The sequence below is a fragment of the Microplitis mediator genome, chromosome 5, assembly GCF_029852145.1.
Source record: "Microplitis mediator isolate UGA2020A chromosome 5, iyMicMedi2.1, whole genome shotgun sequence".
NCBI classification, from domain to species: domain Eukaryota; kingdom Metazoa; phylum Arthropoda; class Insecta; order Hymenoptera; family Braconidae; genus Microplitis; species Microplitis mediator.
This window is the reverse complement of record NC_079973.1, coordinates 4,987,501-5,010,327: the sequence shown is the minus strand read 5'-3', so window position 1 is coordinate 5,010,327 and position 22,827 is coordinate 4,987,501. Positions and strand designations below refer to the sequence as shown.

General features: G+C 28.1%; 3 protein-coding genes across 16 annotated transcripts in view; 1 reads left to right on the top strand and 2 right to left on the bottom strand.

Annotated features, from left to right (window-relative positions):
• LOC130667427 (protein split ends-like) overlaps positions 1-7,637 on the bottom strand; it is a 94,161-nt gene extending 86,524 nt beyond the window's left edge. For all 3 annotated transcript variants that reach the window (XM_057468988.1, XM_057468990.1, XM_057468991.1), the window contains exon 1: positions 6,206-7,637. In XM_057468988.1, coding sequence (XP_057324971.1) covers positions 6,206-6,288 — 83 coding nt within the window. In that variant the 5' untranslated portion in view covers positions 6,289-7,637. The remainder of the gene's footprint in view (positions 1-6,205) is intronic.
• A 486-nt stretch (positions 7,638-8,123) lies between these two features.
• On the top strand, positions 8,124-15,206 carry LOC130667693 (dynein regulatory complex protein 1). Of its 10 annotated transcripts, none has more exons than XM_057469466.1 (10): positions 8,124-8,429; positions 9,786-9,903; positions 10,699-10,807; positions 10,885-11,235; positions 11,488-11,885; positions 12,115-12,331; positions 12,420-12,546; positions 13,329-13,543; positions 13,620-14,336; positions 15,067-15,206. In XM_057469466.1, exons 1-10 carry the CDS (start codon positions 8,336-8,338, stop codon positions 15,118-15,120), a joined length of 2,400 nt encoding a protein of 799 aa, XP_057325449.1. In that variant the 5' UTR covers positions 8,124-8,335; the 3' UTR covers positions 15,121-15,206. The 10 variants fall into 10 exon arrangements, with proteins under 10 accessions (XP_057325449.1, XP_057325458.1, XP_057325456.1 ...); XM_057469475.1 differs by having other exon boundaries at positions 8,126-8,327; positions 9,740-9,903; XM_057469473.1 differs by having other exon boundaries at positions 8,126-8,327; positions 9,718-9,903.
• Positions 15,207-15,434: 228 nt separating this feature from the next.
• LOC130667695 (zinc finger protein 385A-like) lies at positions 15,435-22,378 on the bottom strand. Of its 3 annotated transcripts, none has more exons than XM_057469478.1 (6): positions 22,327-22,378; positions 19,248-19,417; positions 17,965-18,103; positions 17,506-17,535; positions 16,720-16,880; positions 15,435-15,710 (listed from the first exon to the last, which is right to left on the bottom strand). In XM_057469478.1, exons 1-6 carry the CDS (start codon positions 22,361-22,363, stop codon positions 15,435-15,437), a joined length of 813 nt encoding a protein of 270 aa, XP_057325461.1. In that variant the 5' UTR covers positions 22,364-22,378. The 3 variants fall into 3 exon arrangements, with proteins under 3 accessions (XP_057325461.1, XP_057325464.1, XP_057325462.1); XM_057469481.1 differs by lacking the exon at positions 22,327-22,378 and adding an exon at positions 19,884-20,089; XM_057469479.1 differs by lacking the exon at positions 22,327-22,378 and adding an exon at positions 19,888-20,089.
• Between the last annotated feature and the right edge of the window lie 449 nt (positions 22,379-22,827).

The following is a 22,827-nucleotide window of genomic DNA, read 5'->3' as shown; positions in this document are numbered from 1 at the left end:
GTTACCCGACGTCTAATAATTTTCGGATTTTTTTCTTAACGGTAAATTACAAAGAAAAAAATATTTGAAAAAATTGCACATGTAGTTTTTTGAATTTTCTACATGTGCATATTTTTATTTATTTATTTTTTTTTTTTAATTGATTTATTAAAAAAAATATCCTAAAATTGTTTATCGTCTGTCAATTTCAGGATCACAATTTCCTCAGGACTAAAAAAAAATTCTTAGAGCGAGTAAAAATTTTTTGCGTCAAGAAATCCTTGTTTTCTGTGTACTTGTTTTTTTTTTTCTTTTCCTTATATACATATCTTATATTTCATTTTTATTGACATTGCCGCAAGTCATATCACGTTTAATATGCGTTGTATGACGCCACCGACACTCTGTCGCCAACCAGCGGACACCTCCCCGGAAAAATATTTGATCATAAAGGTGTTCTCAACCACTCGTTTTTTTTTACTACCATAATAATGATAATAAATATATGTATATGTGAATGATATCATGGGAACTCCAAAAAAAAAAATTCTACATTACTGCTTAGTAATTTATGCTAACAAGACATTTAATTTAATAAAAGACAGGGACAGTCAAAGACAAGAAAATATAAAATAAAAAAATCTACAATGATTACATTCTCTAGACACAAAAGACAAGTGGAAGTGTCTTATAATCTTAAAAATAGAAATTCGTCGTGGTAACATCCAAGTTCATGGATAAGAGACAATCTGAGAAAACTGGACAGCTTTATTACACCAACAGAGGATGGGATGTTTAAAATAGCTGCTACTCTTTATGAGATAAGAGTAAAGGCAACAGAATTTCAACCTACGTACAACTTTAATATATATTTATATATATTAATAATTTTAAAAAAACATTAGCCCGTAAAATATCCACGTAATAAATAAATTAAATTTAATGAGTTCATAATCAATAGATTAATGAAAATGATTTTTAAATTACAAGTTACACAGTAATGATTAACTGAAGTTTTAAACGTTTAAATGTATACTAGACTATATCGATCATGACACTACAACACGGGTAATATGCCCTTTACCTTCGTCGCTCCCGAAGGGCAGCTTTTACAGCGCAATTAACTTCTCTTTCCCTTTATCATCAGCATGTATGTGCATATATATGTATGTATATAAATATATAAATATATATATAGCGATAGCCATAGGTTGATTGTAAATGTACGGTACGTAACACAACGATCAACAAGATCGTCCTTATACTCATCACAATCTCTCAGTATCTACTCGACACGAATATAAAATTTTATATATATAATATATTTTTTAACATTATACGTATTTTTTATATTTTTCCCTCACAATTCTTTTATTTCGAGCGTCCTCACAAAAATACAAAAGATGACTCACTCAGCGGCAAAGAAAAAGATAAAAAAAAAATAAAGTAAAATAAAAAAAATTGAAAAGAATAAAACCGTTGAGATGACCTTCTTCATCACTTACCACGAAGTTGTAAAATATTTTAGAGCATGTTTTTTTCTTGACTCGGTGAAAGCCTAAACTTTATATATTTTTACAATTATAAATATATAACTAGTCAAAAAAAATTTCAAATGGCTGAAAATGCGTGACATGCGTCAATAGGTTTTGGAAGATTGACGTCGAGGGCGAGACTCACGAAATACATATAAAAATTTATACATATATTTATATATTCCGTCCTTATATATACGTATACTAAACATTTCATACTACATACTACACTTTATAGTAGTGTAGTATCAGAGTAAAAGATATTCAGCATAGTGAAGAGAAGACTATATATATATATATATATATATATATATATATATATATATATATATATATATATATATATATATATATATATATATATATATATATATATATATATATATATAAATATATATATATATATATATTGTATGGATGGGAGACGAACGAGTAACTCCCGGAGGGAGAAATGGAAGAGACGAAGAAGCGCAGAACGGCGACGTTGGACGATGGGGGCAGGCGAGAATACAGAGGCCATGAGGTGGAAGGGGGCCAAGATAGGGGACGTGAAAGAGAGAGAGAGAGAGAGAAACGAATGAGTGAGTGAGAGGGTGAGTTTCAGAGTAAGAGTAAGAGAGAGAAAGATAGTAGACCGCGCGCGATCAATATACCAAAATACGCCGGCAAGCCGCGACACATACACCCGAATGGGCGCGCACGGACGCACGTACACGCGCGTTATGAGCGGGCGGGGGCGCGCGCGCACCAGCACACCAGTAGCCACGCATACAGGAAGTATCGTCAAAACGTACCACCCGATATATATAAATATATATATATACAAAGCAACGTACATTATATATGTATGTACGTTAAAGTATGTACGAGAAAATAAGTACACGTCATACTGCGTTATGTTCTTCACCTTTATATCTTACCGACATTATTTGCAATAAATTATTCTTTAAGTCATTTGAAAATTTATTTTTCTTATATTTTTTTTTTCATGTTACCATAATTGTAATGTCATAAATGTCTTGTGACTTGACCTATTGTAAAAGTAAACGGATATTTTTTAATTATATCATATAGTCAGTAGTCTATGAAATAAATTCAAAGGATAAATATAAAGTTTAAACAGAGTACGGTGATGTGATGCATCGAGAAATTAGAGTGGGATGATTTAGCAAGTGATGATTTTATTTTAGTAATAAGATCCAAGAGCGATGCCCCGAAGGCCCCGATCATGTCGAGGTGAACTGAGGACAGATAATAAAATTAGAGAAGGAAAAGAGTAGGCGCGATCTGATGTTTAAACTTTATTTCGATGCCGGGGTCACGGCTTACACGACTCAACTTTACCTACCGCCATTTTGTACGCGAGAATTTAAGATACTGCCAGTTTGTATCCTACTCTTATATTATATTTATTTATAATATAATATAATATAATAATAAGCAACAATAATTTAATTTCAGGTATATATCGAATTGTCTATATATATATACGTATGTACTATATGTATATATTATTGTGTAAGTATAATAAGATAAATGAAATTGTAAGACTAGCGCAATGTGCTCGTCCATGAGTTTTCGCCCTCGTCGTCATGTACGTCGAAACGACCGTTTAATATCGCCAGCTGGCACGTGAAGCGGCAATGTACTGTCTGGCATTGCAAACCTTGTCAGCCGTCCCTGCTGCACTCCTACTGCTATTGCTATTGCTATATGCCATGCTACACATAACACATAACACAACTGTACTTACTCCTGCTGCAAGTTTACTTGGGCTAAGCCAGAATTTATCCTATCCTATATAATGCAATAGTACACATACATAATTGAATAGCCCTGACAACTGTTCCATTTCTCTACGCTCTTTTAAATATTTTACCGTAAAAAAATCCATAATAATTAACAATAATATACTTGGACAATTAATATCAACGAAAACGTAATGAGTGTGGATGCAGATGACAATTGTAAACTTTTTAAATTTTGAAATAAGTGAATTTAATAAAAATCGAATAAAATTGAAAAAATGCGCATTTATAGAATTTGAAAATGAGTGGGCATTTTTTTTATTTTTATATTTTGAATTGTTGAATTTGTTTATTTGTAATTTGAAATTTGCCTCATGTCATTCACACTCATGAAAACGTATGTAAGGAAAAAAAACGTACATGGAAAAAAAAAATTTCTTGGTACAAAAAAAATTTTTTATTATGAAGTGAATGAACAAATTTTCTGAGACGGAATAAATTCTTGGAGCAAGAAAATTTTTCTGGTCTCAAGAAAATTGATGAGTGAGTGTAGCAGACATCAAAGAAATTAAAAATGATAAATAAATAGAATAAATAATTAAAAAAAAAAATATTTATAAAAAATGCACTTATTAATTTTAAAATTTTTTAAATGTGCATTTTTTTTTAATTTTATTTTATCAATTATTTACTCTATTTATTAATGAGTGTAAATGTAGCAGACATCAAACAAATTTAAAATTATTAATAAATAGACTAAATAATTAATAAAATAAAATTTTTAAAAAATGCGCATTTAAAAAAATTTGAAATTAATAAGTGCATTTTTTATAAATATTACTTTTTGAATTATTTACTCTATTTATTAATACTTTGAAATTTGTCTGAAGTCTGCTACATTCACACTCATGAAAATTTTCATTTTTAATTCATAATGCAAAGAATTTTTTTTGGAGCGAGTAAAAATTTTTCATAACGAAATGAAAACAACAAATTTCTTAAGTCTAAAAATAATTTTTTGACACAAGAAAATTTTTCTTTTCAATTTACGTATAATGAAAAAAATTTTTTGCGTCAAGAAATTCTATTTTTCTGTGTATGATAACAATAACTGTCAAAATTTCTCAAGATAAATCTGTGAAAATCCAGTTTTCTTGATGAGCTACCGCTGAGAAAAATTAAGCTCCACCAATAGCGACATAAACCCCTTGTTTAATTAAACAAGTAACCGATATATAGGGTTGGTTTATTGAAAAAATCTCACTGTCACTTTTTTTACGAAAACAAAAAAATTACATGACTGTGGCAGTAGAGATGGTTCCTTTTTCTGGTCTTATCTTCTTTATCCACATAAAATAAGATGAAGAAAAAAAAAAAATAAAGATGACCGAACAACCCTCCTCACATTTAATTAAGATCTGAATTAACTTCTATTCTAGGGGAAAATGTGAACAATGATTTCTAAATGAATCGGAGATTCAAAGCTTTTTTTTCTTCTCTTCAATCATAAAACCAATGAATTTCTATCGTCAATAAGAAAAAAAAAAATAAAAGTTGATTGGAATAAAAAAAACTGCATCAACTTCACAGTTGATTCAAAAAATTATACGTAATAAAAATTCCCATATAAAATAAAATAAATAAATATATGAAAAGTAGATCCGTAAGTTGAGTGACACTGAATCGTGTCACCGTTAGAGTTCCGTCTCTTTCTTTCCTTTGGAGCAAAACTCATTCTCTCACTTGCACTCACGCAGACCCTCTCTCTGTCTCACTCCCACCAATGGGTTACACTCAACAGTATTCGTAAATTTCGTATATCCCGAGAATCAATATAGATAGGATATTGGCAGTGAATACAACCAACGTACTACCGTAATCCCAATAAAAAAAAATAGCAGAAGAAAAAATAATAAAACTAACGTACTCAGGTTTAATATAAAGGCCTCATATATGAATAGATAATATTGTAATATTTAAGTTATAGGCAGACATGTATATATTTATACACAGTACAGCTACAGAGTACGTAGTATGCACGATATTAAATACGGTGGGTATCCTCAAGTTGAGTCGCACTGTCGAACAATAACTTGGTGCCGCCGCGAGCTCTCAAAATGGCTGTCCTCTGCTATTATTACTTTGGAAAAAAACAAACGACGAGAGGCGCGCGCCGGGGTGTTCTCTTCACGCTACAAGGAGAGACAAGAGACAAGAGATGAGAGAGTAAAAGAGAAAAAATAATATATATATATATATACATATATATATAAAGAAGAGGATACAAAACAGTATCCAAGGCTCTGGTGTCGATTTATACTGCCGAGGATTATTCTCTCAACTCTCTGCTTATAAAACTTGAGCCTACAGCCAACTTGTGAGTTACAATTTTACATTACTGTACATATTTACTATATATATGTCTATATATTTTTCTTACTAATTTTCGTACCCTTTATTTTACTATTTCTCTTTATTAGATCGATTCAACTCGAGGCAAAGATGGATAGAGTTCTAGTTTGGGGTGACAATTCCTTTCTACGACAGACTTACTCCCTTTGTATCTACGCCTATACAAATATATTTTATTTTTGTATAATAGAACGGCGGAGTAATTCATTGGCATATGGACATATATTTGTTTGATAAATTAAATTTTATTAAACCTTTCCTTGTTTTTTTTTTTCTCTTTTACTTCTGCTGTCGGGGCGTTTCCCTCATGAACGCACTTTTCAGTCAAGATTTTATTTTTTAAATAAAAAATTTTCCCGGGTATTTTTGAATACCGAGTAAATTCAAAAAGAAAAGTCATCTGAGACTAGAGACTTGACTATTAAATTTCTAGGATGACTAGACAAATTTTCGAGTGTTTTGATAAATAATACGTAGAGTGAAATGTTATTGCAAGTAAAAATAAATATAAAATTGTATGAAAAAACTCACCGTTTGAAATGCTCTCTTATGCGATCCTCTCGGATGTTTTCCGGCAGATTTCCAACCCACAGGTGACGTGTCTCTCTAACCATTTTGCTCCGAACTCTTCATTTGGGATCGGATGTTGTGTTATCGTTTTGCGGCACTGTACAACGACACACAACTTCAAACCAATATACAAATCAATAAATATATTTGATTATATATATTTTCACAGGCACACTTTTTATTCACCACAAATATATTTTTATAAAATAAAAAAAAATAAAAACACACACTTTTAGCGGACAAGTGAAGTGATTAAGGCTACAGACCATTAATATTTCACTTGCTCGTAACAACACACACGCGTTAACTTTTATCGGGTTTTACTTTTATCTCGGTTTTAATTTTACGTACAAAGCACTGATTAAAAATGCTATTGGCAAAACAAGAGAATAAAACTCTTATTCCCTTTTTAAATTATTTTATTTTTCTCTTTTATTTTATCTGTATCACCACTAAGCAATCAATCAACACTGGTCACAATTAATCACTTGATGATGGTAAAAGGTGATGACCCCATAATACAACGGGGATGATTACCGTAGCTTTTGTTGGAATTTATAATTATTATTATTATTATTATTATTAATATTGTAGGATAAATATTTGCAGTAAATCACAAAAATAATATTTGATAAAAAAACTAAACCATGAATAATGCGCTCGCGATAAAGTGGAACCGCGATCGCATAAATTAAATAATTATCAACAAATAATAATAATAATATAAAGAAGAATACACCACTGATATTAGCAGCAGCATCAGCAATTTTAACAGTTGCTGAATGCCACATGGTACAATTTACACTCAAAATCTAATTAACCCCAATCTTACATCCCACACCACCATAATAATCATTATTATTATTATTATAAATCACCATTACCACAATTTATTACGTTCTAACCATAAAAAAAAACACTTTGTAACCCCGTATTCCAATTTTAAATAATAATTAATAACACTGACTTTTTTTTTTTTTTTAAATAATCATTTAACCAAAATAAAAATAACAACAAATGAAATTATTTAAACCACTTGTGATTAATTCCTTGTTTCACATAAATCACTACTTCACAATCTCCATTTTCACTTTTTAAATTTTTAGATTTATTTTTTTATATCTCTTCATATTACTGATTAATTATAATTATTTATTTTAAATAAAACTCGTATACACTTTAGATATATTATTAATTAATGAATTAATTAATTAATAAGTGAAATAATGATAATTAATAAATTAAAATTACTGGTATATATCGAGTATTATTGTAGTAATAATAATAAGTATAATATGTGTATACAGTTTAACAACCGCTCTTTTAATTTGAACATGTACGCGGACGGAGCTGGGCTCGCTCCTTCTCACTGCACTACACTACACGAAGTGACGTCACCGTGGCGGGCTCGTAATGTGGCTCGCTGGCCAACTCTATTCTACACGTTAGTAGGGATATGTAGGGGCACGGAACGAGTCTACCTCGAGAGGCGGCTCACGATCACGATCTGTCGTCCCCGCCGGGAGGTATATTCACTGTGGTGGGGTGAAATGCTTTTGATGCTATGTATTATGCTATATATATGTATATATGTATATAAATATATGTGTGTGTGTATTTAGGTGGGTAAAGAAGGTACGGAGGTAGGGAGAAGCTAAAGCTAACTCAGTGGAATTGAAGCAAGGACATGTGGGGTAAGAGGGTGGTATGGCGCGGGATTCAAAAGGAGGGATAACGGGTCGAACGAGCTAACCCAACCCCCGCACCGCGGCCTAAACCCAGGCCATTTTATTTTTTTTTATTTTATTCACGGCTTCGTGTCTCTCTTATAACAATATATATGTATATGTATAGGTGTATATGTATATATATATATATTTATATGCTGATCTTCTATATACTGAAGTTGTATCTACAGCAGAGACGGGTATTTGTTGTATTGTAATTTCTTTTATTCGGAATTAAAACTTGGGGCAATATGGTGAAGGATTAAATATTTGTGAGACGATACTGCCCTTGTCTGTGAAATATTTTTAATTTTAATTATTCGCTTTACGAAGAATTTTAGTTAAAGATTCGAAAGGTTGGATAATGGCGCTCACGCAGACGCTGTACGAAGAGTTTATCTTGTTATTACTTGTCTGGATTATGTTACTATCAACATTTCTGAGGATTATGTTTTTATGTATTTAATTTTTTTTTTTTTATTTGTATATATATGGATGTAGGACGGGTGTAATTATTTTTTGGGCTGGACTGGATTAAGTTTATGACGTAACGGATTATTGAGAATTTTTTTTTAGATATTTGTTTTGTCGGGTGGACAATATCTGTGAAAGGTCAAATGTTTGTTATCAGTTATTTGTAATTTTTGTTTTAATCGTTTTTATTTGATAGGTTATCGATTGTTTTTTTTTAATACTTTTTGATAAAAAAAATTTATTGTTTTTGGATGATTCAGTAATGGCTGACACGCGACGCCATTTTGTAGAACGCTTTCGTTTATTTTGTGGCGGCATCTGGTTTGTGCTTTTTGAAATGGACTAAAGATGGCGCGTTTATCAGTCAATTTATTTTACCGCGTAAATTAGGTTTTTTGAATATTTTTAATAAATTTTTATGAATGTGAATGTAGCAGACGTCAGACAAATTTAAAATTATTAATAAATAGAGTAAATAATTAATAATACAAAATTTTTAAAAAATGCGCATTTAAATAATTTTGAAATAAATGAGTGCATTTTTTGTAAATATTATTTTTTTATTATTTACTCTATTTATTTATTATTTTAAATTTGTCTGATGTCTGCTACATTCACACTCATAAATTTTTATAGAATCTGTGTATTTAATAAATTTAAATATTTCACAATTTAGCGCGTTTTTCAAACTGGATTTATTTTTAATCCGGGTTTGAAATACTATTGCTGATATAGAAAACTAAAAATATGCACATGTAGAAAATTTAAAAAACTATAAGTGCAATTTTTTTGAATATTTTTTTTTTATGATTTATCGTTTTGAAAAAAAAATTCAAAAATTATTAAACGCTGGCTAACTTCACTATCATGCTAATATATCGATATATTATGAATTTATATAGAATTTATAGATATACTGTAAATATTAATTTAAACTCGGATAAAAATAAACCCAGTTTGAAAAACTGGCCCTTATTTATTTTAATTTAATCCAGAAAAAATAATATTTGAAAATTCAACTAAAAATGTATTTCCAATAATTTCAATAAAACAAATAACAATTTTTTTTATTTCCTTATTTATCATTATGTTTTATGTTGATAATTATTAAGATTAATTTAAATAAATAAATATTATTTAGTTGTATATACATACCGTGAGGTTTCTAATGGCAACCAAATTTGTTTATAGTAAAGTAAATATAATTAGTGATTCCTTTCATGACCCTAAATGCTCTTTCACTTAACAAGAATAATGTTTTTGTATTCATAGCAATTTAATTATTTATTAATAGCATTATTGTGTTTATAAATAACAAACTAATATAATAATATATAAAGATATGGAAAGTAAATTAAATAATGAGTACAAAGAACCATCTGTCATGTCAAAAGATCCTGAGGAACGGATATTAGCGAGAAGAATGAGAATACAAAAGCGATTAGAAAAAATAAAAAAGTAAGTTTACATTGTTTTTGTATTAATAATAATAAATAATTAAATTTTATTCAGCGCCAATTTTTCAAACTGGGCTTATTTTTAATCCGGGTTTAAATTATTACCACTGTTATATATATATATTATTAATGTATAAGCATTAGTTGGAAAAAAGGTAACGTATACGGAGAAAAATGTACAAATTTTTATCCGGTTGTCGATCAAACTTGAAACAGGAAGTTGAGTCCCCAAAAAATTATTATGCTGCACTATAATTATTGTTAGCCTCTAGAAATTTTTTTATTTTCTACTATAATTCCTAATTGAGACAAATAATATTCATTACAATTTATCAATAAGTTTGAAGTGTATGAATTTTTTGTAGTGTAGTAAAATAATTTTTTGGCGACTCAACTTCCTGTTTAAGTTTGGCCGACAGCACAATACAAATTTTTAAATTTCTTAAGCCAATTTTTCTCCGTGTAGTTGCAATTTCGCAATTATCAACTAGGAGTCAAATGAAATTTGGTAAATAAATTTAAGCCTACGAAATTTGAAAATTGAATCATAAAATTGACATCAAGATTTTACTGAAATTCATTTTCCAAATTTCATTTAACTCCTAATTAATAATAAGTGTAAGTAATTTTTCAAAAAATCCATATCTCGGTGAAATCGCAACTGCGGTGTCCTTTTTTCAATTAATGCTTTAATTTTTTTCATTAATTGATAAAATTTTATCTGAGAATGCCCTTAAGCCCAGATAAAAATAAACCTGGTTTAAAAAACTGATCCTTAAATATTTATTTAATTAAGACAAGATAATAAAGAAGATAAAGAGTTGGATGCGAAAACAGAAACGGAAAAACAAATAGATGCAAGTGCTGAGTTAATGCAAAAGTTAGTTGATGAAGGCGATGAAGTGGTAGGTTAATAAGACATTTAATAGTAAATATAATTATTTAATGTAAATAAAATAGTTGTTTGTTCATTTCAAATTAGATTTCAAATGTCAGAATAGCTAATGAAGCCCGTGAACTTCATCGGCAAGAACAAGATTTTGCGATACGTAAAATTTTACTTGAAAAACTCGAAAGTGAGCTTGCAGATTCACTAGATAAATATGACGAAATAAATTCAAAGTGGTCGGAATTATTGGATTCGAAAGACCCACTGGATATTTATGACGGTATTCAATCACAAAATAATAAATGCCAGCAAGTTTTGGCGCAAAAAGATGTTATTATTGTTGAGTTAAAAAATGCGCTTGAAAATGCTGATATTAAATTTTCTGATGATCTGAAAAATCAAGACGAAGATATCGATATATTAATCGATCGAATTGATACTCAAGTATTTTTTAATTTGTTATATTTTTTATAAATTTTTGATCGCGTTATAAAACAAGTAAAATTTATTTGTCTAGTAATTTTTTAATTATTCATGATTTTTTTTTGTCATTCAAATTTTATAACTAATTGAGTTTTAAAGTCTAATTAACTTTCATTGATACTGAATTTAAATAATTAATTGTTTTATAACGAGGTCTAGCTCTGACGGACAAGTAATTATTGTCATAAATAAAATAATATTTTATGTATATAGATAAATATAATATGTAAAGCATATCGGCGTGAGTTAGTATTAATAGAAGACGCATTAAAAAATGAACGGAGTAAAATATTGGAAGATGTGACTAAGAAATGGGATGCGTTGTACAAAGAACGTCAGGATAATGAGATCCGAGGCGTAGAACGTAGACGAGAAATAATGCGTGAATATGAAAATGAAATGAATCGTGTATTGATTGAACATCAAGAGCAGTATCGTGCACAAAAGATCTGGCTGGAAACCGAGTGTCAGAAGCTTCAACAGGATGTTGAAAATATGAAGGCGCTATGTATGATTAATCTTGAGAAATTGAATTACAGTTATACTGTTCTTAAAAAACGTCAAGATGAAAATGCAATTATTAAAAATCAACAAAAACGACGAATCAATAAGTACTGTCACGTTTAATAACTATATTTATTTAGATATTATTAATTATTAATCAGCAAGCTGTAGCTTTTCTGTTTGATCAATTAAAGTTATGATTCATACACAGAAAAAAGGGTTTCTTATAGCAAGAAAAATTTTGCATTATGAAATTTTTTGACGCAAAAAATTTTTGTTTTCAATTTATAGGGTTGCTAAGTTTTCAAATTAATTAATTAATTGAATTTTGTTTAGACTTCAAGATATCATCACAGAATTGAAAAAAAATTATGCAGAATTGGAAAACTCGACGCGTTTAAAAATAGAAAAATTACAAGATCAAATTATTAAAACACAAAAGAGTATTGAAGAATTACAATCTAAATCAAATCATTTTACTCACGTTAATGATAGACAATTTATGCAGATTTGGGAAATGAATACACGTAACGCTGATAAATTATTGGATCAAGTAAAATTAATTATATATATAAATTTATATATAACATTTATTGTACAGTTTAGATTTAAAAAGTTTTAAAATAAATATTTAATTTAAGATTTTTAAAGTGGATAAAATTGTGTATGAACAAATGTTGGGATTAGAGTGGGAGCCACCCGAGGAGAGTCTCCTAAAAAAAGAAGATTTACCGTCATATCAAGAGGCCATGCGTATTATTAATAAAAGTAAATATTAGTTAGATCTGATTTATCAGTCTGTCACTCGATGTCTAGAGATTTTTTAGATACCAGCGCCGAAACTTGAAGTTTCAGTGTCTCTACAGCCAGTCGAAAGAAGCCGATTTCAATCCAATGCTGCGAATTAACGCGTCAATTGTGAATGTCTTCAGTCAGTGGGCAGAAACAAACTTGTTTCGTTCCTTGGGAACAAACAAATAATGTTTCTGCCCGCTGACTGAAGGCTTTCGCAATTTAAACTCTGATACTTGTCATTTTTTAATCCACACAAAAAAAGGATTTCTTGGCGTAAGAAATATTTTGCACTATAAATTGAAAACAAAAATTTTCTTAGGACTAGAAAAAATTTCTTGGCGCAATAATTTTTTTACCGCCTCAAAAAATTTTTTCTTCCTCCAATAAAATTTTTGTTTTCAATTTATAATGCAAAAAATTTATCGAGACAAGTAAAAATTTTATTGGGGCGAGTAAAAATTTTTTGCGCCAAAAAATACTTTTGTCTCTGTACACTAATTTCAGACCATTAATTTTATTTACGTAAATGACAGTTCTGACTGTGATTAAGTTTTATAAAAATTAGTGTCAATAATAAATAGTATTTATAGTTTCTGCTTAATTATAAATTTCAAATACTTGAAAAAGTTGGGAAACCAACGAAATTTTGTACAATAATTGGAACAAACATTAAATAATAACCATTTATATCTTCGTAACTATAATTAAATTTACCAATTTTTATTTAAACTCATAAATTGTTGATGTACTTGCAGGTAATAATGAACAAGATTCCATGATCAAATTATGTCAACTAAAAAAAAAAGATACGTCACCCGAACGAGTAAATTTAGAGAGAAAATTATTAAATTATATAATGAAAATGATATCTGATCAAACTGGATTTCTGATTGAGGACAAAGTTCATGAGCTTTTAAAAATTCATACACAAAAAGCTCAAATCGTTATTAAACTCGACCATGTATTCCAAGTAATTTAATTTTTATTATTAATTTTATTTAAATAAAATAAGTTTTAATTAAAATTATTAAATAATAACTTTACAGGCATTAAATATTACATCTGAAGAGCAAATTCATTTATTAATTAATTTTTTTTTGCCTTATTCCTACTGCTCGATATGTTCAGAAGATAAAACCACTGAATCATCAGATGAATTGAATAAAAATTTGCTAATAGAAGAGTCAGTAGATAAAATAAATCTCGATGATACGACATCGATTATGGATGAAAAAACATTGCGATTAAAAGAACAAATTTTAAAATTAATTTCGTCTGACGTTAAAAATGATGATAATCAAGATGCAGGGAGAGATGAACTAGAAGATATGGAATCAAAGCACTTGAGTGATGTAACGAGTGTTGGTAAAAAAAGTGAATCAGAAGAAATGAAATTAACTTGCGATAAGGGCCACTTGTTGGAAATAAAATCTAAAAATGTTATAAAAGCTCTCCGTGAATTCGTGGAAAAATACAGCAGAGTAACGACACGTGGATTATCTGACAGCAAACAGGAAAAAGTTATTCCTGATAATAAAATAGTCTTGTCACGAAGTATTTCTGAGAAAGATATTATCGAGTACTGGCGACGTTATAGAGATATATTTTCAACGGATAAAGAAAAACTTTGGGATGCACTTATGATTGGATTACAAAAATATCATGATATTTTAAAGGACCGTCATAAATTGATGGGCGAAATTGAAGGAATTCAGAGACAAAATTCGGAATTACGTCGATTGCTTGAGAGTTGCAAAGTCAAAGTAATTATTAATTTTTTTTTTTTAATTAAGGGCATTCTCAGACAGTGTCCTCGATTTTTTAAAAATATTCTATGACTCACCAATGAATGTGAATGTAGCAGACGTCAGACAAATTTAAAATCATTAATAAATAGAGTAAATAATTAATAAAACAAAATTTTTAAAAAATGCGCATTTAAATAATTTTAAAATAAATGAGTACATTTTTTGTAAATATGATTTTTCAAATTATTTACTCTATTTATTTATTATTTTAAATTTGACTAATGTCTGCTACATTCACACTCATGACTCACCAGCGTATTAAAATTTTATTAATTAATTTCAAAAAAATTAAAGCATTAATTGAAAAAATGACGATTTCACCGACCCATAGAATTTAAAAAAAATTACAGCTGTTATCAATTACGAGTTAAACGAAATTTAGTAAATAAATTTTAGCCCACAAAATTTAAAAATCGAATTATAAAATTGACTTGAAGATTTTACTGAAATTTATTTTCCAAATTTCGTTCAACTCCCAATTAATATCAACTGTAAGTAAATTTTTTTTAAATCTATAACTCAGTGAAATTTTCATTTTTTCAATTAATGTTATAATTTTTTTTTAATTAATTGATAAAATTTTAATGCGAACATTACAATTGAAAGTCATCGATTATTTTTAAAAAGTGCGGGGGGTGGGGGCACTGTCTGACAATGAATAGAAATAAATAATTTTTTTTTTTAGCCTGACACTGGATTAATGCAACGAAAAACAAAATCAGCGAATCGATTTAATTAATATATTATAAATTAAAATTAATAAAGAAAATTAATTTTTGCATTTACGTTTATTACTCAGACGGATATAATAATTACTGTCACACAATACTGTAAAATTATTTTTACCTCACACTAATTTTTTTTCATTCAATAATTAAATAGCATATTTATAATTTTAATTAAATTTGAGTCATTATTTGCACTTGAATTCATTTAAAGAGCATAATAAAAAATTAATTATAGCTAATGGCTATATTTTAAGTAAGTCATTAATGTAATAAAAGATAAAGAAAAAGAATGTCTTATTTTATTTTTAAAATAAAATATTATTGTCTAATAATTACTGGTGTAACCACCAGAAATAAAATTATTGGCGAGTGACGGTATGACATAGGACGTTGTATCGTATGGTTGCATACTTCTTTGTGGTTGGTACTGATGTTGCTGATGCTGTTGATGTTGCTGATGATGATGTTGCTGCTGCTGATGTTGCGGTTGTTGATATTGTTGTTGCTGCTGCTTTCCATACGGTACGTAACGTTTTTTCTTGTTGGTGGTTTTCAAAATAGGTTTGTACACTTTATGCAAGTGCTTCTTCGACGTAATATGCTGTAAAAAAAAAAAAAAATCATTTAATTAATAAAATAAAATAAATAACATTATATTGTGTGACAAGGGATGAAATAAAACGATTTCAGACCAGGGTGAAGTTGGCTGACATCACCCGCAGTGAAATCGTATTTCATCCTGAGTCACACTAGATTTTTCATGATTACCTGCATTGGAAATTAAAGTTTCAGTGTCAGCAGCCAGACAGAAACAAATTTATTTAAGACCAACTATTAGCGTAAGCGTACATTGTCATTTGCAATTTATACCCTGCTTAAAAAATCCGATAGATTTTTATAGCTGTATGTATGAGGCCCGATACTTAACTATAGCACTTCTCATAGAACTCATTTATTCTTATAAAATCTCTATAAGAATTTATGAGAATCTATTGGATTCTGAGATTTTCTAGATAGGGTAATTAAGCAGAAACTATAAATACTATTTATTATTGACACTAATTTTTATAAAACTTAATCACATTCAGAACTGTCATTTACGTAAATAAAATTAATGGTCTGAAATTAGTCCACAGAAAAAAGTATTTCTTGGCGCAAAAAATTTTTACTCGCCCCAATAAAATTTTTACTTGCCTCAATAAATTTTTTGCATTATAAATTGAAAACAAAAATTTTATTGGAGCAAGAAAAAATTTTTTGAGGCGATAAAAAAATTATCGCGCCAAGAAATTTTTTCTAGTCCTAAGAAAATTTTTGTTTTCAATTTATAATGCAAAATATTTCTTACGGCAAGAAATCCTTTTTTTCTGTGGATTAAACAAATGACAAGTATCAGAGTTTAAATTGCGAAAGCTTTCAGTCAGTGGACAGAGACATTAGTTGTTTGTTTCCAAGGGACAAAACAAGTTTGTTTCTGCCCCATGACTAGCCATTCACAATTTACGCGTTAATTCGCGGCATTGAACTGAAATTAGATTGTTTCGACTGGCTGTAGAGACACTGAAACTTTAAGTTTCGCTGGTATCATGAATAAAAATAATTAGTCATACCACATCATATTGCTGTTTGGAATTAAAAAATTTATTACATTGCTCGCATGTAAGTATTTCCCCCTTCTTTTTGGTAGCAGCTGGAGTTGTAGAATCTGCTGGAGCTGGAGTTTTTGGTTGTTGCTGAACAGCTTTTACCGTCTCGTTTCCGGTCCATCCACCTATGCATCAATGTGCAATCAACACTATCTATCTATCACAACTGCAATAGATGCCATTTGTGATAATAAATTAGCTTGAGCTACATTCATGCCCCAAAAAGGAATACTTATTAATCGAAAGATTTTTTTTTTATTTTTCCCAACACTGAATTGACAATAAAAAATTTTTTTATCCAGGATAAATATATTTTTTATTTTATTTTCCGTGAAAAATACTGTCGATAAATTTTCTCAAGTTTTATTTACAAATGATAATAAAAAAAGCATTTTATTTATTATAAAAATATAATCAAAGCTTCAATTTATTTAATTAACTTTGGATAAATTTTTTTCAACTACCAGAGCTTTAACTATCAACAAAATAATAGTAAATATAAATATATAAATAAATAAATTAAATATGCATTTAGAAAAGCTTATTAACAATAGATTAGTATGAAGATTAAGTTGGTTAATTATAAAATAATATAAGAAAAATAAAAATATAAAACATGCAAAAGCAAAAAATTGTTAATAACAAACTACCAATACGGCATTACTATGGACCATTTATTCAATTTCTCAAAACGTTTTATTTTACGTTTACTCAACAATAAATTTTTTTTTTTATTATCGAGGTTATTACCTTTCTCTGCTTTCTTTTTATGCCTGTTTCCTATAATTAACAATAAATTTTTAATTATAATATTATAATATAAATATAATTATTTATTTTATTACTCAATTAAAATTATTTCAATTTATTGCTCCAAATTATTAATAGTAATAATTCTTATTTTTTTTTTAATGTATAGTAGAAGTACCGTTTTTGGCCACTTGGAAAATTTAAATAAAATGATTCGTAAAAGACGCAATGAATTAATCAATTTTTAATATGTGTCAAAAGATACTTTTATCCAACTATTAAAATGAAAATTTTACTTAACACTTTTTCATTGATTAAAATAAAGTATTAATGTCCAAAAACGGAGCAGTGACCATAATTGGTACCTCTATCCTATAACTACCAGTAAAATTGTATTTTATGTTAACTCAGATCAATAAATTAAAATACAAAAAAAAAAAAAACGAATAATATTTTTACCATTAAGATGAGTTTGAAGCTGCTGTATTGAATTGAGACTAACATTACATACATTACACTTTAATCCACTGGCTTCTTGATCTTTTGAAAGTCCGATTTTAGTTCCTCCCAAATTTTCCATTATCACTTTCGACCGTATCTAAAAAATTTTTAATTTTAAGCCTCAAGAATCTCAAGTTTATTCGCAGCATAAATATTTATAATATTTCAAGCCAGTAAATTAACATTCATAATTTTTTTCATGATACCAGCATCGAAACTTAAAGTTTCAGTGTCTCTAGCCAGTCGAAACAAGCTAATTTCAAGCCGATGCTGCAAACAACTGCTAGCGAATTCGTAATTCAAAAATACCTTCATACAGCAGGCAGAAACATGCGTGTTTCTTCCCTTGGGAAAAAACACAATTGTTTCTGCCTGGTGTTAATTATATTTAATGTTCATTTGCAGCCTTATTACTCTCATTTGTTTACTTGTCACTTCAGTTTACTCATTTCATTTTTCAAATGACAGTTTTAATTAACCAAATAAAATTAAAAAAATGAGTGAAAATAATATTTTTGTCTTTTTTACTATTTAATAAGTGACTGAAAATTACAGATTTATTTCTCTAACAGTTCTCCGCATCATCAGCTTGAAATTAACTTATTTCTTAATGGCTACTGATACTGGAACTTTAACTTCCAATGCAGGTAATCATGGAAAATCTAGTGTGTGACTCAGGATGAAACACGACTTCCACCTGCGGGTGATGTCAGCCACCTTTACTCTAGTCTGAAATCGTTTTGCTTCATCCCTTGTCACATAATATACTATTACTATTATAAGAAAAAATTTCAAAAGTCACGACTAAATTTATTGAAATTCCTGAATATTTCGTTGATAAAATAATTTTTAATTACTATCTTGCTACTGTTATTGTAATAATTTTATCAATTATATTTGGAATTTATTACTTTGAATTTTTCACAAATAATGATAATTATACAGCCATCTTCATCAAAAATAAACAAAATATAAATTACCCTGATTAGGAAGAATGATTTGGAATGATTCAAAACAATTTGAAATGATTTAAAAAAATTTGAATCGACTAATAATAAGATATACACTTAACATGGAGCAAATCATTTTTCTTAATCAGGGTAATAAATAATATTTTGATATAAAATTATTCCATTAACAAATAATTTAAAGATTAAATTTTTTTTTGTCAATCAACACTGAAAATTAATTGTCTCGTTATCATTTATATCTAAAATACTCATAAAGTTAATTATCAATACCTGTTTAGCATGTCTAGCTCCTTGTAAATGAGCATCCAAGACAGTTTCGCTAGTGAAACATAAATCGCAATCATGACATCTCACTAATGGTTTCTTAGTCGGCAAATTGCCCATAATATTATCAACTACTGCTTTCGTAACGGGATCGGTAATAGATTGCATGGTTGCTTCTGTAAATAAATAATTGATTATCAGTAATTTTGATCAGTATCTTGGAATTTAAATAAAGTCGGCATTAAAAAAAAACACTATCAGGTTTTGTCATCAGTAACAAATGACAGGAATATTTGATGATACTGAAGTTAGCCGACGTCTAATAATTTTTAGATTTTTTCAAAAATGACAAGTCATAAAATAAAAATAATTGAAAAAATTGCACTTGTAGTTTTTTTAATTTTCTACGTGTGCATTTTTTTTTTTTTTTTTTTTTTAATTAAATTGTTGAAGAACAAAATTCAAAAATTGTCAACTGCCTGCTAACTTCAGGATCATAATATTTGACTACAAAAATTAATGGATATTAATTAATAAATTATGACTTAAAAATGACGTAACAAAAAATAATTAAAATTATGAATTATAATTAAAAATAAAACCCTAAAAAAATCAATAAAATCTCAATTCAAAAACAAATACCTACTGTACTTATAAGTCAACTTATTTACTTAAGTATTTATATTTATAAATTAATAAATATATTTATCAACAATTAAACAATAAATAAATCAATAATAATTAGATATCAATATATCGAATTGATCAATCAAGTTTAAATATATTTATTAATATATATTTTATATATTCGACAACAAATGCTCAATAGAAAAGCGAAAAGTTGTCGCGTTTACAATGAAGACATTTTTAAATGCGCGCGCACTATAGCAACGTAGCGCCGCGCGATTTTGCCACGAAAATTTAAATTATAATTTTTATAAATCATCACTGCAATATAGATATAAATACTTATATATATAAAATAACTCTATGGATAAATTTTACAAACTTATAAATCCGAATGAGTGTGAATGTAGCAAATATGAGACGGTTTATAAATTTTATATAGATAAATAAATAAATTAAAATCATGAAATTGAAAAAAAGCGCGTACTGGTTTTTAAATCTAAATACGCATTGTTTTTTAATTTTTATTCTACTCACATTTTAATTGATTTCTCTACAATTTTTAAAATTTACAGCTGTCAGCTACATTCACACTCATACACCAGAACGTGTCAAAATTATTTTCAAATTTAAATTAGGTAATTTTTTTTCTTATTAATTTTTATAAGCTTTGACAAGACTTCACTACCACAACTTTTATGAGTGTAAATGAAGCTGACATTATACGACAATTTTTAATTACGTATAAAAAAATTCAATAATTAAAATACAAAAATTTAAAAAAATGCATGCACTGAATTTCAAATTGTCAAAACATGCATTTTTTTATTTTTATTTTATAAAGATTTTAATTTATTATTTCAAAGTTTTAAAAATTGTCAGATGTCGGTTAACTTTATTATCATAAACTTTTAAATTACTATCCTGACATTAGTAGACAAGTAACAATTTTCGGATTTTGTTTTTCAAAAAACCAATCGCATAAAGAAAAAAACTAAAAACATGCACATGTAGAAAATTGTAACATCTGTAGGTGCAATTTAAAAAAAAAAATTTATTTATAATTTATCGTTTTGAAAAAAATAAAAAAATTATTAGACGGCGGCAACCTTCAGTATCATTCTAAGTTCTCATAAAAAGTGTCAAAAATATGATTAATTTTGATAAAAAATAAAAAAAATAATGTATTGTATCATTTAAAAAGTGTGAGTACTTATCCCTGATTAAAAAAATTCATTGAAAAGGATTGAAAATTATTTCAATTCTTTTCAATCCCACGGAGGTTTTGGAAAGTATTGAATGGAATTGAAATTTCGATCATTTGAATACTTTCTAATTCTTAAAATGGAATTCAAAATTATTGAAAAGAATTCAATCTTTCATCATTTCAATACCTTCCAATATGGAATTATTTTGGTATTGAGAAGGATTCAGAAAGATTAAAAAATGTCAATTCATTTGAATTTTTTCAATTTTACACTCGATCCGAAATATCGGACTATTTTGGTATTGAGAAGGATTCAGAAAGATTCAAAAATTTCAATTCATTTGAATTCTTTTCAATCCTGCACTCGATCCGAAATATGGAACTATTTTGGTATTGAGAAGGATTCAAAAAGATTCAAAAATATCAATTCATTTGAATCTTTTCCAATTCCTCGGAAGTTTAGAAATTCTTATATTATTTTGGGATTGAAAAGTATTAATTTTATGTCCAAATGAAAACCTTGGGGTATAGAAAGTATTCAAAAGGATTCAACTCTCATCTTTTTCAATATTTTTCAATGAATATTTTTAATCAGGGTACTCGATTATTTTCAATTTAAAATCAAAACTTTTTAAATTTTCCGCCAAGTCATTGCCACCCTTACCGGCAAGCGCTTATATTCATGTACTGAATTTCCCGCGACAAATCGCGTCCGCGAGTGTAAAGCCGCCGATCTTAGCGACAAATTTTTTTGTCCGCCATCACGAGCTCCGACCAATCAGAATTTACTATAAATAAAAATAATCAGCCAATTAAAATCTCGGACATAGAAGCGTGAATTCACCCACACACAACCCTCCGCTATACATATTTGTATATAACTTACATATATATACTTATTTTATATATAGCTTGCACATATATACCTATATGCATAATCTATCTATAGGTATATGTTATATATAAATTGAGTTCTCTCTATAGGTATATATATGAGCTTTAGGAAAATCATCAATGTGTGTGTGTGCGTGGTATCGTGAAATATAGCAGCAGCCATCTTATATTTTGTGTTGAAAGAAAAACATTATTTGTACAAATGTATCGGCTGATAGTGTTAAATTAACTTAAGTTAAGTGTACGCTCGATGAAGCGTATCTTTTTTACTGTTTACCTGGACCACTATATTAGCAAAGGTTCGTTATCTTACAATATATTAATATACTATGTATATATTTTAAATATTTCTAATACCAAAAGCATCATCTCGTGTGTTGGTGTGATAACACATAAACTCAGCGCGCGTTCTGTGAATTAAGAATCCGGTTTTACCGTCAAAATATCATCACGTTTTATTTTTATTTATATATTTATTTATATTTATATTTATTAATTATTATTTATTATTATTTATTTAGATATATTTTATTATTATTTAATGCCCGCGGAAAAAACGTTATGCAATCAGCTGATCTAGTAGATCTCTTTTGTCACTTGTCAAAAATGAATGTCAAAGTAATAAGATCCCGGTAGTTGGTCAATGTCGCGGACGATCATTGCACTATTACTATTGTAATAATAATAATAATGATGATGATATTAATATTTAAAATGTTAATGACAATGGTGATGTTGATGATTGCTTCAGTGGTGATGATAACAACAAGTATAAATAGTCTGGTTCTGTGATTTAAATAAAATGAATATGAATGCAGTAGAGTAGTTATTGAAAGTAGTTTAAGTTGGCTTAATAAT

Excerpts from the sequence above, each read along its gene's own strand:
- LOC130667693 (XM_057469466.1), top strand. The coding sequence starts at position 8,336 with ATGGCGCTCACGCAGACGCTGTACGAAGAGTTTATCTTGTTATTACTT. Across the intron at positions 11,236-11,487 it reads TCGATCGAATTGATACTCAA|ATAAATATAATATGTAAAGC; the intron begins GTATTTTTTAAT and ends TTATGTATATAG. Across the intron at positions 12,332-12,419 it reads CTGATAAATTATTGGATCAA|ATTTTTAAAGTGGATAAAAT; the intron begins GTAAAATTAATT and ends ATTTAATTTAAG.
- LOC130667695 (XM_057469478.1), bottom strand. The coding sequence starts at position 22,363 with ATGTGTTATCACACCAACACACGAGATGATGCTTTTG. Across the intron at positions 19,418-22,326 it reads CACACGAGATGATGCTTTTG|AAGCAACCATGCAATCTATT; the intron begins GTATTAGAAATA and ends ATTTATTTACAG. Across the intron at positions 16,881-17,505 it reads TAAAAAGAAAGCAGAGAAAG|GTGGATGGACCGGAAACGAG; the intron begins GTAATAACCTCG and ends ATTGATGCATAG.